We start from the raw sequence: 16288 nt of genomic DNA on the forward strand, positions 1-16288 counted from the left end.
CACACCCCTGGGAGTCATGTCCCACATACACAGGGGGTGAGTGGTGACTTTGCTTGTTGTGTTGGCTGGAGAGAGAGGCCACATCTGAGCAACAAAAGAGGTTCTCTGGGGGTGCCTCTTAGGCCTAATTTTAAGTAGGCTTGACCTATCCTTTGTGGGGTTAAGTTTCATATGAACAAACCCCAAGATTGGGGGCTCACCCTATTGCTTTGGTTGTCCCCACTGCTTGTGAGAATATTAAGAATTCTCCACTTGGGGAAGTTGAATTTTCCCCCTTTCTCACCATTCTCCCTAGGGGACTTTGCAAATACTTTCTTACTCAGTGTTCAAATCACTCTGGGATTTTACTGGGGCATCACTCTGGAAAAACCTACAAAATCTGATGTCCTACTCAAGGTTCCACGTACTTGCGGTGTTCAATTAAGCTGTCACATAAGTCATATTGGGAACTGCACTAATCAAAATACAAATTTTGTACCAAATAAACATTTTTTGCTTTAGTCTCACACATAAGGTGAAATTTTTAAATATTAATTACCGTCTAATTTCCAGTACCTTGCGGTAATGATATTCCTTTGTTTTTCCTCATGCAAAAACATTTTTAAATTTGTGCATTTAGTCACTATCACTATACACTCCAGCCATTCCTAGATTATACCATCTCAGACCTTATCTTCTATATTTCTTTCTGATTTCATTTGTGCCCCCAGCCCTCTTCCCTCTATCATTCTCACATTCAGCTTCATTCAGTGTTTTAACATAATTGTATTACAGTTAGGTAGTATTGTGCTGTCTATTTATGAGGTTTTACATTCAGTCCTGTTGCACAATCTGTATCCCTTCAGCTCCAATTACCCAATATCTTACTCTATTTCTATCTCCTGATGGTCTCTGTTACCAATGAAATATTCCAAGTTTATTCACTAATGTGACTTCATATCAGTGAGACAATACAGTATTTGTCCTTTTGTTTCTGGCTAATCTCACTCAGCATAATGTCCTTAATATCCATCCATGTTGTTATATAGTTCATAACTTTATTCTATCTTAAAGCAGCATAATAGTCCATCGTATGTATATACCACAGTTTGTTTAGCCACTCATCTGTTGATGGACATTTTGGCTGTTTCCATCTCTTCGCAATTGTAAATAATGCTGCTATTTACATTGATGTGCAAATGTCCATTTGTGTCCTTGTCCTCATGTCCTCTGAGTGGATACCTACCAATGGTATTCCCGGATCATATGGCAATTCTAAACTTAGCTTCCTGAGGACTGCCTTCTACAGTGGATGTACCATTTGACATTCCCACCAACAGTCGATAAGTGTGCCTCTTTCTCCACATCCTCTCCAGCACTTGTCGTTTTCTGTTTTATTGATAATGGCCATTCTGATGGGTGTGAGGTGATACCTCACTGTGGTTTTGATTTGCATTTCCCTAATAGCCAGGGAAGCTGAGCATATGAATGGTTTTCTAAACTGACTAGACTCAAAGGCACCAAGGACTCTGATTCCCATAATCAGAATGACGCTGCTAATCCATGGAGAGTTGGCAAAAGAGACAGTCAAAATATCACCATTCAATTCCTCTAATGCTTCGCCTGTATGAAGCCAGGTTCTGGGGGATAATGTTTCTGACATCTTTGCGGAGTTTTGTAGAAATAGTAAGTATAGAGATGTTGGCTGGTTGTTGTTAGATATACTGTATACATTGATGAAAGGGATGGGCTTAAGGCTTCAAAGGAGAAACGTAAACACCATCTGACTGATGTAGAAGTTTCTGTGAGTGTTCTGAAGGAAAATCTTACTTCCTGTAGCCATAGACTTGAGATATCTAATAATCAGACTCAGAATCTTATAGAGTAGCAACTTTACAACATAAACTGAAATCTCAGTCTTGCATGGTGTCTGCCATTGAAGTGAGGGCACTGAATAGAAAGGAGCTGGACCCTGAAAAATGGGATGGTGACATATGGATTGATGATGTCGGTGGAGAGGTTGAAACCCTAGGTCATGCTGAATTTTCTCTAGATAACGCTATAATAGTCTGCCCTGGGGACATAGCCACCCCACCTGCGGTCTGCCTTGAGGAGTTGGCCACCCAATCTCCACCTGAAGGGATTAGCCCTAGAGTGATTAATTCTGTTTCACCAGATGAATCTGCAAATGAATGCCCTGAAGCAAATGGCTTGGAAGATACTTCTAATTCTTTTCATGACCCACCCCTATCACCCCTCATTTCTTCCAGACCTATAACTAGACTAAAGTCCCAACAGGCCCCTAAAGGTGAGGTACAAAGTATCACACATGAGGAGGTACATTATACTCCAAAAGAACTGTGTGAGTTTTCCAATTTAAATAAACAAAAATCAGGGGAATATGTGTGGCAATGGATTTTAAGGGTGTGGGATAATGGTGGGAGGAATATAAGGCTGGATCAGGCTGAATTTATTGATATGGGGCCACTAACCAGAGATTTTGCATTCAATGTTATAGCTCAAGGGGTTAGAAAAGGTATTAACAGTTTGTTTGGGTGGTTGGTTGAAATATGGATCAAAAGGTGGCCAACATTACCTGAGGATGAAAAGCCAGAACTGCCCTGGTATAATGAAGATGAGGGGATTCAGAGACTTAGAGAGATTGGAATGTTTGAGTGGACTTATCATGCAAAGCTGGCTCTTATACCCCAGGAATGTTGGAGGATGCACCTTTTACCAGAACAGTGAGAAATAAATTTGTGAGACTAGCGCCATCATCCCTGAAGAGCTCTGTAGTTGCACTTCTCTGTAGGTCAGATATTACTGTGGGAACTGCTGTCACAGAGCTGGAATCCTTAAACACAATAGGGATAACTGGATCCTGAGTTGGCAGAAGCCAAGTGGCAGCACTTAATCGCCAAAGACAGGGTGGACGTGACTATTGTAATAGACAGCAAAGTCAAAGCAGGAGTCAAAATAATCTGATTTACAGTGTCTGTGGCACTGGCTAGTAAATCATGGGGTACCCTGATTGGCTAGTAAATCATGGGGGAAATACAATAGATGGGCAGTCTACTAAATTCTCTTTTGAGCTAATAAACAAAAGATTTCTAGGTCAAGTGAACAGAAATACAACTTGAATTACAAAAACACAGAGTAACAGCTCCTTAATCAATTTCCAGATTTGAGACAGTTTACAGACCCAGAGCCCCTTGAATGAAGGGAAGGCCAGGTCCCTCTGGGGGAGAACCCTGTTACACCGCCACAAATCTATACTGTTAATCTTCCACCAAGCCTTCCCCAAGGAGACTGATGGCCTTTTACCAGGGTAACTGTGCATTGGGGTGAAGGAAATGATTAGATATTTTGGGGACTATTAGACACTGGTTCAGAAGTGACATTAATTCCAAGGGGCCTAAAACATTACTCTGGTCTACCAGTCAGAGTGGGGGCTTATGGAGGTCAGGTGATTGACGGAGTTTTAGCTCAGGTTTGTCTCAGAGTGGATCCAATGGGGCCCTGGACCCATTCTGTAGTTATTTCCCCAGTTCCAGAATGCATAATTGGAATAGACATATGGAGTAACTGGCAGAATCCCTATAATGGCTCTCTAACTTGTGCAGTGAGGGCTATCATGGTGGGAAAAGCCAAGTCGAAGCCACTAGAACTGCCCCTACCTAGCAAAATAGTAAATTAGAAGCAATACTGGATTCCTGGAGGTACTGCAGAGATTAATGCTACTTTTAAGGACTTAAAAGGATGCAGGGGTGGTGATTCCCAGCACATTCCCATTCAACTCTCCTATCTGGCCTGTGCAGAAAATAGATGGGTCTTGGAGGATGACAGTGGATTACTGTAAACTAACTAGGTGGTAACTCCAATTGCAGCTGCTGTTCCGGATGTGGTATCATTGCTTGAGCAAAGCAATACATCCCCTGGTACCTGGTATGCAGCTATTGATCTGGCAAATGTTTTTTTCTCAATAGTTGTTAGTAAGGACCACCAGAAACAGTTTGCTTTCAGCTGGCAAGGTCAACAATATACTTTCACTGTCCTACCTCAGGGGTGTATCAACTCTCCAGCCTATGTCATAATCTTGTCTGCAGGGACCTTGATCATTTCTCCCTCCCACAAGACATCACACTGGTCCATTATATTGATGATATCATGTTGATTGGACCTAGTGAGCAAGAAGTGGCAACTACTCTAGGCTTAATGGTAAAGCATTTGTGTGTCAGAGGATGGGAAATAAATCCAACAAAAATACAGGGGCCTTCCACCTCAATGAAGTTTCTAGGTGTCCAGTGGTGTGGGGCATGTCGAGATATCCTTCTAAGGTGAAGGATAAGTTGCTGCATCTGGCCCCTCCTATAACCAAAACAGAGGCACAATGCCTAGTTGGTCTCTTTGGATTTTGGCGACAACATATTCCTCATCTGGGTGTGCTACTCTGGCCCATTTATCAACTGACCAGAAAAGCTGCTAATTTTGAGTGGGGACCTGAACAAGAGGAGGCTCTGTAACAAGTCCAGGCTGCTGTACAAGCTGCCCTGCCACTTGGACCATATGATCCAGCAGATCCAATGGTGTTGGAAGTGTCAGTGGCAAATAGAGATGCTGTCTGGAGCTTTTGGCAGGCCCCTATAGGAGAATCACAACACAGACTCTTAGGATTTTGGAGCAAAGTCTTACCATCTGAAGCAGATAACTACTCTCCTTTTGAGAAACAGCTTTTGGCCTGCTACTGGGCCTTAGTAAAGACCGAACGCTTAACCTTGGGCCACCAAATTACCATGAGACCTGAGTTGCCTATCATGAGCTGGGTCAAGCCATAAACTTGGGCGTGTGCAGCAGCACTCCATTATAAAATGGAAATGGTATATATGATACAGGGCCAGAGCAGGTCCTGAAGGCAATAGTAAGTTACATGAGGAAGTGGCCCAAATGCTCACTGTCTCCACTCCTGCCAAGAAGGGGATTACATTACTGGTTGGGGTGACTGACCCTGACTATCAGGGGGAAATTGGACTGCAACTACACAATGAGGGTAAAGAAGAGTTTTCCTTGAATACAGGAGATCCCCTAGGGCATCTTTTAGTACTATCATGCCCTGTGATTAAAATCAATTGAAAACTGCAACAACCCAATCCAGATAGGGCTACCAATGGCACTGAAACTTCATGAATGAAGGTTTGGGTCAACCCAGCAGGCAAAGAACCATGGCCAGCTGAAGTGTTTGCTGAGGGTAAAGGGAACATGGAATGGGTAGTAGAAAAAGGTAGGGATGAATATGAACTATGACCACGTGATCAGTTACAGAAAGGAGGACTGTTGTGCTGTTTGGTTCATGCTACAGTATTTAAGTTATAAGATATCAAGTTTAAGAATGAATATTACCCAAGGCCTTGCACCCTATTCTGGAGAGATTTAATGTGTTTTCAGTTATATGCAGGACAGCTGAGTATTGTCAGGTGAAAAAAAAACGTGTTTTTCATTGTTTTCTATTTAGAAATTAGGTATGGTTTAAGCTTATGAGTACAGCTGCCAAGCTGACAATGGTCAGATTCATGTGTCAACTTGGCCAGGTGGTGGTACCTGTTTGCCTGGTTGGGTAAGTGCTGGCCTATCTTTTGCTATGAGGACATTTCATAGAATTAAATCATGATCACATCTGCTACATCCATTGCTGATTCCATTTGTAATCAGCCAAGGGGAGTGTCTTCTTTAATGAGTGATTCTTAATCTAATCACTGGAAGCCTTTTAAGGAGGAATCAGAAGAGACAGGCTCTCTTCCTTCTTTGGCCAGTGAGCCTCCCCTGTGGAGTTCGTCCAGACCCTCCATCGGAGCTGTCAGCTTCACAGCCTGCCCTGTAGATTTTGGACTCTACGTTCCCACAGTTATGTGAGACACTTTTATAAATTTTATGTTTATGAGTATTTCCTGTTGATTCTGTTTCTCTAGAGAACCCTAACTAATTACAGAGACCTTCAAATGCAGACAAGCAAATACAAAATGTTAGATGAATGAGGAAAATCAATGCTCGAAATAACCCTATGAAGGAAAAATTCAACTTCCCCAAGTTGAATTCCTGATATTCTCACAAGCAGTATGGACAACCAAAGCTATAGGCTGAGCCCCCAGTCTTGGGGTTTGTTCATGTGAAACTTAACCCCACAAAGAATAGGGCAAGCCTACTTAAAGTTAGGCCTAAGAGTCACCCCCCAAGAGAGCTTCTTTTGTTGCTCAGATGTGGTCTCCCTCTCCAGCCAACACAACAAGCAAACTCACCACCCTCCCCCGTCTACGTGCGACATGAGTCCCAGGGGTGTGGACCTTCCTGGCAACGTGAGACAGAAATCCTAGAATGAGGTGAGACTTAGCATCAAGGGATTGAGAAAACCTTCTTGACCAAAAGGGGGAAGAGTGAAATGAGACAAAGTATCAATGGCTGAGAGACTCCAAACAGAGTGGAGAGGTTATCCTGGAAGTTGTTCTTACGCATTAAGTAGGTATCACCTTGTTATTCAAGATGTAATGGAGAGGCTGGAGGGAACTGCCTGAAAACGTAGAGCTGTGTTCTAGTAGCCATGTTTCTTGATGATGATTGAATAATGATAAAGCTCTCACAATGTGACTGTGTGAGTGTGAAAACCTTACGTCTGATGCTCCTTTTATCTACTTTGTCAACTTACGAGTAGAACATATGGAATAAAAAGAAATAATAGGGGGAACAAATGTTAAAATAAATTTAGTTTGAAATGCTAGTGATCAATGAAAGGGAGGGGTAAGCGGTATGGTATGTATAAATTTTTGTTCTGTTTTCATTTTATTTCTTTTTCTGAATAGATGAAAATGTTCCAAGAAATGATTATGATGATGAATATGCAACTATGTGATGATATTGTGAATTATTGATTATATATGTAGAATGGAATGATCAAAATAGGAATGTTTGCATTTTCTTTGTGTTTTTTGGTATTGAAAAAAATAAAATAAAAAATAAAGCGCCAATGACTGAGAGATTTCAAACAGAAAAAAAACCCTATGAAGATAATCAAATATCTTGAAGCAAACAGAAAATCACAAAGCACATGAATATGCATGCAGATATGGCAAAGCCAAATGACCTAATTAAAACACCAGAGGAGAGAGAGAATTTGGGAAAAACTAATCAAAGATGTTCATACAAATCCCTGAAATAAATTCAGTAGATTAGCAAATGATATAAAGGTATCAGGAAGATAGTAGAAGAGCATAAAGAAGAATTTGAAAGACTAAACAGTAAAACACACCACTCTCCTCTATAGAGAGGACAATGAGACAGAGGATCACCAAGGAAATACAGAACTTAAACAATTTGATAAATGGATTAGACCTAACACACATATATAGATTATTACACCCCAAATCACCAGGGCATACATTCTTCTCTAGTCCTCATGGACTATTTTCCAGGATAGATCATATGCTGGGATGCAAAACAGATCTTCAAAAATTTAGAGGATGATATTATTCAAACAACTTTCTCTAATCACAAGGAATGGAAATCAATAACCATCAAAGAACGTGAACTTTCACAAATATATGGAGATAAAACAACACACTCTTAAACAGTCAGTAGGTCAAAGAAAAAAAATTGCTAGAGAAATTCATAACTATTTGGAAATGAATGAATATGAGAATACAAAGTATCAGAACTTAAAGGATGCAGCAAAGGTAGTGCTGACAGGGAAATTTATTGCCCTAAATACCTATAATAAAAAAGAAGAAAGAACAAATACATAAAACTTAACTGCTCACAGGGAGGAACTAGAGGAAGAACAGCAAGCTAACCCCAAGGCAAATAGAAGAAGAAAAATAAAAGAAAAATTAAAGCAGAAATAAGTGAATTGGAGAACAACAAAAAACAATAGAAAGAATCAATAAAACTAAAAGTGATTTTTTTTTGAGAAAGTCAGTGGATCCTGAGCTAGGCTGACAAAGAAAAAAAAGAGAGAGGATGCATAAAAAATCGGAAATGAGAGGGGGGGTTGTTACCTTGGACCCTGAAGAAAATTAAAAAAAAAAAATCATAAGAGTTGTCTTTTTATTTCTTTTTCTAAATTGATGCAAATGTTCTAAGAAATGATGAATATGCAACTATGTGATGATATTAAGAATTACTGATTATATATGTAGAATGGAATATCTTAAGGTTTTGTTTGTTGTTAATTTTTTTAATTAATAAAAAAATCGTAAGAGGATATGATGAATAACTATACTCCAGCAAACTAGACAACTTAGATGAAATGAACAAACTCCAAGAAACACACAAATAATCTATACTAACTCGAGAAGAAACAGAAGATCTCAACAAAACAATCACAAGTAAAGAGATTCAATCAGTCATCAAAAATCTTCCTACAAAGAAAAGCACAGGGCCAGATGGCGCCAAAGGGGAATTTTATCAAACATTCCAAAAAGAACTAACACCAATCCTGCTCAAACTTTAAGATAAAATTAAGTAAAAAGGTATACAACCTAACTCGTCGTTTTATGAAGCTAACATCTGTTTAATTCCGAAACCAGATAAATATGCTGTGCTGGTTTGAAAGGATGTATGTTCCCTAGAAAAGCCATGTTTTAATCTAAATCTCATTTCATAAAGGTAGAATAATCCCTATTCAATACTGTATGTTTGAAACTGTAATGAGATCATCTCCCTGGATGATGTGATTTAGTCAAGAGTGGTTGTTAAACTGGATTAGGTGATGACATGTCTCCACCCATTTGGGTGGGGCTTGATAAATTTCTGGAGTCCTATAAAAGAGGAAACATTTTGGAGAAAAAAAGAGATTCGGAAAGAGCAGAAAATGCTGCAGCACCATGAAGCAGAGAGTCCACAAGCCAGCGACCTTTGGAGATGAAGAAGGAAAACACCTCCCGGGAGCTTCATGAAACAGGAAGCCAGGAGAGAAAGCTAGCAGATGACGCCGTGCTCGCCATATGCCCTTCCAGCTGGGAGAGAACCTGCGACCCTGTTCACCTTGTGCCTTCTCACTTGAAAGAGAAACCCTGAACTTCATTGGCCTTCTTGAACCAAGGTATCTTTCCCTGGATACCTTTGATTGGGCATTTCTAGACTTGTTCTAATTGGGACATTTTCTCGGCCTTAGAACTGTAACTAGCAACTTTAATTCCCTTTTAAGAACTGTGTTAGTTAGATTCAGTTGTCAACTTGGCCAGGTGAAGGCACCTAGTTCTGTTGCTGCGGACACAAGCCAATGGTACGTGAACCTCATCTGTTGCTAATTACATCTGCAGTCGGCTAGGAGGCGTGTCTGCTGCAATGAGTGACATTTGACTTAATTGGCTAGTGCTTAAATGAGAGAAGGCAATGTAGCACAGCCTAAGCTGTCACCACTGTTATTCAACATTGTACTAGAAGTTCTAGTTAGAGCAATCAGGCAAAAAAATAAATAAAAGGCATCCAAATTGGAAAGGAAGAGGTAAATTTTTCATTATTTGTAGATGACATGATACTATACTTGGAAAATCCTGAGAAATCTATGCCAAAGCTTCTTGAGCTAATAAACACATTTAGCAAGGTGGCAGCAGTGGTGACAGAGGGCATCCTCATCATGTTCCTAATCTCAGGGGAAAGGTTTTCTGATAATAATACTTCAAAAGGAAGGAGTCAAAGGAAACTTCCTCAATATGAGAAAGGGCATATATGAAAAAATCCATACTCAATGGTGGCTACAGAAAGGAATGAAGTCGTGAGGCAAGCAACGAGGTGAATTAACCTTGAGGACATTATGTGGTGCAAAATGAGCCAAAAACAAAAGAACAAATGTTGTATGGTCTCTTTCAGAAAATCTTATAAGAAAATTGGGGCTTAGACTGTATGCTCTTACAGCAGCCACATTTAGTCTGGAGCTATAAATCACCATGCTATATATGTATAACTTGGTATCTCTCTGTAACTTTAAGTACCTGTACGACACCTAGAGTTGGAGTTCTGCAGCTCTGAAAGTCAGCATCACTACATACAACAAATGTTAAAAGAAACCAAAAAAAGATTAGGCTTCAATTAGAGAAAAGAACAAGGTAAATCAAAATACAGGGTAAGGATGATATTGTCTGTATTTTAGAACTTCACCTACTGTATGAGACCAAAGAAAGAGAGGTTTATTTTGTCCAAAATCCAAACAAACAACCCAAACACATGGAGCCCAGAATGGGAAAGAGGGCTTATAATTCTGTATAGCTTAATGTAATACCTGGATACATCCCGGAGCATGTTGGGCAAATAATTAAAAAGTACTGGCAAAGTCCCTTGAAGGACTGAAGAAAAATATGGAACTACTAAACTTTCCCATCCGGGAAACCCCTGAAACTCTCTCAAACATTAGGGACTCCCAAGTTAACAGGCCAAACCCTTGATCTTGAGGTTTGCTCTTATGAAACTTATTTCTGTAGCAGAGAAGCTAAGCTTACCTATAGTTATACCTAGGAGTTATTTCCAGAAAATCTCTCTTGTTGGCCAAATGTGGTCTCTCTCTCTAAGCCCAACTCTGCAAGGAAAATTTTACCTACACCCCTATGTGGAACATGACATCCAGGGGTGAAAGTCTCCTTGGAAATGTGGGACATGACTCCCAGGGATGGATGAGCCTGACTCTTGCACTGAGGGATCAACAGTACCTCCAAAAGAAATGTAACAAAATAAGGTACAGTAGCTAACAGAGTTCAAATAGAGTAGACAGGCTATGCTGGAGGCTACTCTTACACAAGCATCAGCTACATATTGTCATGTTTGCCAAACCTCAATCAAAACTATTCCTGTTAACCCTAAAGAACACCTAGGCCTCTATCTGAGATTCCACAAAAGTTTCACGCACCAAGATTACTTTCCAGAAACCTACAACCCCTGGATGGTTCCTAAGCCAGATAAGTCCTAAAACCCAGAGGGCCCAGCCTCTTTAAGAATATCAACTAATTCCATCCTCCTATCCCAATATTGTTGACACCCCTTTCCAACATGAAAAAGTTAGAATGGGCATAGCCCAAATATCCTTAAAGATTGGGAGAATGATCAAAAGAGAAGGAGGAGTTATAACAGAGAAGATAGGATTTAACAAACGAGTATGACTGTTGAATCATTGTTGACATTTCTCTTAGTTTCGAGTATCTTGGAGCAGCTAGAAGGAAAATCCTGAAATTGTGGAACGGTATCCCCCATACCAACTTTGAAATCTGTTCTTTAACTACTTGTTACAATGTACTTTGAAATGTATTGCTTTTCTGTATATATGTTATATTTCACAATAAAAAATGTTAAAAAAACACAAAACAAAACAGATCAGTCTGTCCTTAGATTTGAGTTGTCTTTGAGTATATAATAACATGAGCTCAAGATTATCAGGGTTGAAGTCAAAACAGACCAAGGAGGAAAAGAAATTCTATATTCCATATTCATCTTCAGAAAAACACAGCATGACTATGCCAATGAATGATATAGCTGTAAATACATAGCTTATAAAAACTGAACAGCACTGTGCTAATTTAACCTTTGATTTTTATCTCTATTTTGTCCAAGAATAATAGCCTTTTTTTTTCTTAGCATTTATTAGCATGGTCTTCTCTAATGCCTGCAGCAAAAGCAAAATGCAGTTATAAAATATAAAGCACAAAGTCAGTCGAACAAAGTAGCTGGTTTACCCAAGTAAAGGTTAACCATGTTGTCCTTTTACTATTATTAATCTAGAGCAATTAATCAAACAAATAGGTTGATTTTAAATAAATTGTAATTGTGTAACATTAAAAAAAAAGAAAAGAAAAACATTGGGTGAATTAGAGAAAATTGTATACTCTGTTTAACAGCTGTGAACTCACCAGTAAAGATAATATTGCTCATTTTGATCCAAAAGCACATAAATTTTAGTTACATTATTAGTCAATGAGACTATTTTTCGCACATCTTGACGTCCTCATCATGGACCAATAACCACGACACATGTCACGAGCATACCATCACTGCAGATAAACTAAGAAATGCAGCTTGGCCTGTCATGTCAGTTCGTACAAGGTTGTTAGAAACAAAGCAATTAATTTCAAAGCTATGCATACATCAATCAGAGTTTAGGCTTCATATTAATGTAAAAATCACACTACCATGTAGATGGAACTTGAACCACAATTCTGGAGCCTTCTAAACTAATTTGGGGGGCATAGGCTTCTTTATTTTCAATCTGCGCTGTGTCAACCACTACCTAAGAGAGAAACAAAAACAACAACCAGGTTTCAGAGAGGAAAATCCAATACATAAGCCTATGGACACTGAATAACTCTAACAAAAACCCTTCTCTTGGCAATGGAGTTATATAGAGGCCAGCCACGAGCCCTGATGAAGACAGGGGCTCCAAGTAAGAGATATGACTGAATATAATCATATTTCAATAAAGAACACATTGTGGGATTTATGGAACTTTTCAAGCACTTGGCACTTTTTCCAAACTATAAATATGTTAATTAGGAATTACTTAGTTTCTTTTATCTTAGTAATTTTTACTCTATATACTTGAAAGAAGTAAAAACACCATTAAAAATAAAAACACTTTTTTCAACCATCAAGAAAAACAGAACTATTTCAGGACAGATGAAGAACAAGCATTCTTTCAATGATTTCCTCTCATTTGGAGGAGAGTTTGTTAATACTACAAAATGGTATAGTATCTTATATATTCTTAAGAGTTTGACAAAGTGATGAATACATTTTCAAACAATTAAAAGAAATTTCAGAAAATAATCATAAACACTTTAAAACCCAAATAGTGTAATATTTCTAAAGTGGCAGAAATGTGTATTTGTTTAACATAATTCCAAATTCAGCCTCTAATGGAGCAGATTTTTACTGCGATAAGCACAGAGTTCCCATGGCTAGTCTTCAATGCCATTCAGAAAAGGCTTCCTGTCCAAGGAATAACCATTGTTGTACCAGGCAGGTGTTTCCTCTCTCCTTCCGTCCCTACAATCATAATCTAAAAGGCTTTGTCATTCATACATGAAGATGCCCTATAGTGGAGGGGTAGGGAAATAGGAAGAACTTTTTTGCTCCTTGAATAATATGAAACTTTAAATGAAAAAACAAAACCCACAATGCTTACCCAAAACAGCCTGTGTCTTTCTACCTTATTTTGTTTTCTTCTATTTTATTTTGCACACTCCTCTCTAGAGATCTCATCACCATGGTTCTCCTGGTTTCAGCTAAATAGTCTCTGGAAATATGGATTAATGTAAAAGTAGTGGGTTCTTCTATACTTCAGTGGTGGTTATGGTTTACTCTTGCTCTCGGAGGTTTCCATACCCAGAAACAGACCCTAGAGAAAGCATAACTTGGCAGTGTGGACAGGCCTGCATCTACAGCTCCACAAAGTAGTACCACCATGAGTTGGACCACCGAGCCCTCACCCACATGAAATGAAAGGACAGCATCTTCCCAACAGCTCATTTCATGAATAAAGTAGGAATCACACTTAGAAACAGTCCTTTAATCTTCTCAATCTCTAATTAGCTTTCTCTAACTTCTTGACTGAAATGCCAACGCTCTGAAAAGTAAGCACTTAATTGCAGAAAGCCAGATAAATTATATGAGTTTATGCCAAACAAACAGTTAAATGATAGTTTCATATGCCAATCTTCTGCCCACCAGACTTTGGAAAAAGTCTTCATTCTGAAAACTGAAAAAGAAAAATCAAACTATTTTTTTTTTTTTTTTAACATGGGCAGGCACCAGGAATCGAACCCAGGTCCTCTGGCATGGCAGGCAAGCATTCTTGCCTGCTGAGCCACCGTGGCCCGCCCCAAACTATCTTTTTGTACTGACATTATTTTATTACTGAGAAAGAGATAAGCTGACACCTGAGCCACAATGTGACTGTGCATGGATACTACTTATTCTAGTATGATCAAAAGAGTCCTCTCTGAGGAGGTGATATCTGAACTGTCACCAAAAAGATGAGAAGGAGGTAGCCACATGAAGATCAGAGAGAATACTATTCCCAAGCAGAAGGAGCACTAAATGCAAAGGCCTGAGAAAGGGACAAGTTTGGCATATTTGAGTAACAGAAAGATGCCTATTGCAGCTACAGAGTAATGAGGCAAGGTCATATGGGCCCTATGAGGTCATTACTATGTAGTGGTTTCCCTAAAAGGAGGAAAACCTACATCATTTTCCAAATAGGTCCCCAGCAAAAACATGTTATCAATAATAGAAAAAAATGAATTTTTAGTGCTGTCTTCCTTTATCTTCTCTATTTGGTTTAAAATCTATAGCACAGAATAACTTTTCTAAGTATTCAGTACTTTCACAGATGTGTACACACCCCATCCTCACAGGCTGGAAAAGTCTCTCTCTATTCCCTCTTTCTCATCTATCATACACATTCACTCACCAGCCCAGCCTGGCCAAACAGTAGCTGCACAGCAGTCTTGCAGGCACCTCGCCATGTGGATGGGCAAACCTGGTTCAGTACTTCAGTCACAGGAAGATCATCCCTGGGTGTGATTCCATTATAGCAGCCTGCTTCCTTGATCAGCTGCAACATTGTATGCTACAGATCGATAAGAAGAGAGTTCATTACTCTGCAAGATAAAGTCATGCTAAGTCCCATAAAATTGTCCTAAAAGAAAAGCACCCAAATCATGTCATTTTAATTTCTTAAGGAATTGTCATCTTCAACCTTCAGGGATTTTCTCAATCCTGTAGAATAAGAATTTAGATATGCATATACCCACATTAAGATACACATTTAATCTCTACAGTAAAACAAAATATAGCATTATTTAGCAAACTACTAAGCAAATTTGTTGAGGGATTTTAAAATTCTAAATTCCTTTGGATAAATAAACAAAATGACATGCTAAAAGTAAATGCCAAGCGAAACCTCAACTTTATTTTGCATGACCTAGTGGTCAGTATGCAGGCTCTGGAAACACGGCATAAGCGCATACTCCAGCTCTACTACTCTCTAGCTGTATGAGATTGGTCATCAGTTCTCATATGTCAAATGGAGAGAAGGGCAGTTCCCACCTCAGAGGTAAGCATTAAATGAGACACTGCATGAGAAGCACTTGGCACATGATGCTCCATAAATATTTGTTAATACTGCAGTATTATGATAAGATTTCTCCTTGGCAAATAGCTCATTAAAAAAATCACTATACAACCCTGCCTCACACAATATACAAAAATTAACTCAGGAGCCACATAAACAGGGGCATCCCTACGGCCACACGTGCATTTCCAAGACAAAACACATCCCCAGAAACAATCAATGCTCTATGCTTTGGCTTAAAGCTATTCTCTAAACTCACTGAATGGATAAGCTCTGAAGGAGCATGTTAGCACTGGTCAATTTGCAAAGACTGGAAAAGGTCTTTTCTTTTATTCTTCCTTCTTTTTTTTGTTTGCTTCTGGCAGTCAAGGGAAACTCTGTCATAACATTAGCTGGATACAAGCTTAAGGAAAGTACCCTTCAGAGTCTAAATTCCAGTAATAACACATTAAAATATCAAAATGTCCAGGATGCAAAAAAAAAAACACGAAGAAATATGAAGTGGTGGCCTAAGCAAAATATAAGATCAAAGAATTAGAAATCATCAGTGAAGAGGAACAGACCCAGAGCATTGACTTTTAAAAAGTAGTCTTAAATATGCTCAAAGAGATAAAGAAAAACAGGAACAAAAAATTAAGGGCAATCAGGAAAATGATAGACTAATACAAAGAGAAAATCAACAGAGAGACGGAAATTATGAAGAAAAACTAAATGGAGCTGAGGACCATTAAAAATTCTCTAGAGGAGTTCAACAGCAGATTGGCACTGACAGAGGAAATAATGTGATAAGACAACTGAAATCATTCAGGATGAAGAGCAGAAAGAAGAAAAACTAACAGAGTTTGAGGAACCTGTGGCACAACATGAAGCACACCAATCTACATATTGTGGGAGTTCCCAAAAGGAGAAGAGAAAGAGGCAGAAAGAAGATTCGGAGAAATAATGGCTGAAAGCTTCCCAAATTTAATGAAAAACATGACACTCAACAAACTCCAAAAAGGATAAACCCAAATAGACTCATACCATGACATAATTAAACTGTCAAATGCCAAAGATAAAGAAAGAATTCTGAAAGCTGCAAGACAGAAGCAACATGTCACGTACAAGGAAGCCTCATTAAGATTAAATGCCAATTTCTCATTAGAAACCAGAGGCAAGAAAGCAGGCGATAATGATATAATTGTTGAAAGTAAAAACTGCCACCCAACA

At 39.0% G+C, this 16288-nt stretch overlaps 1 protein-coding gene across 10 annotated transcripts in view; it reads right to left on the bottom strand.

The window, feature by feature from the left end:
* GARRE1 (granule associated Rac and RHOG effector 1) overlaps nt 1-16288 on the bottom strand; it is a 133062-nt gene that overhangs the window by 29778 nt on the left and 86996 nt on the right. For all 10 annotated transcript variants that reach the window (XM_077132215.1, XM_077132213.1, XM_077132212.1 and 7 more), the window contains 2 exons: nt 14417-14575; nt 12138-12235 (listed from right to left, as the gene is read on the bottom strand). In XM_077132215.1, coding sequence (XP_076988330.1) covers nt 12138-12235; nt 14417-14575 — 257 coding nt within the window. The remainder of the gene's footprint in view (nt 1-12137; nt 12236-14416; nt 14576-16288) is intronic.

Source organism: Tamandua tetradactyla, chromosome 16, assembly GCF_023851605.1.
Source record: "Tamandua tetradactyla isolate mTamTet1 chromosome 16, mTamTet1.pri, whole genome shotgun sequence".
In the NCBI taxonomy this organism is placed as follows: Eukaryota; Metazoa; Chordata; class Mammalia; order Pilosa; family Myrmecophagidae; genus Tamandua; species Tamandua tetradactyla.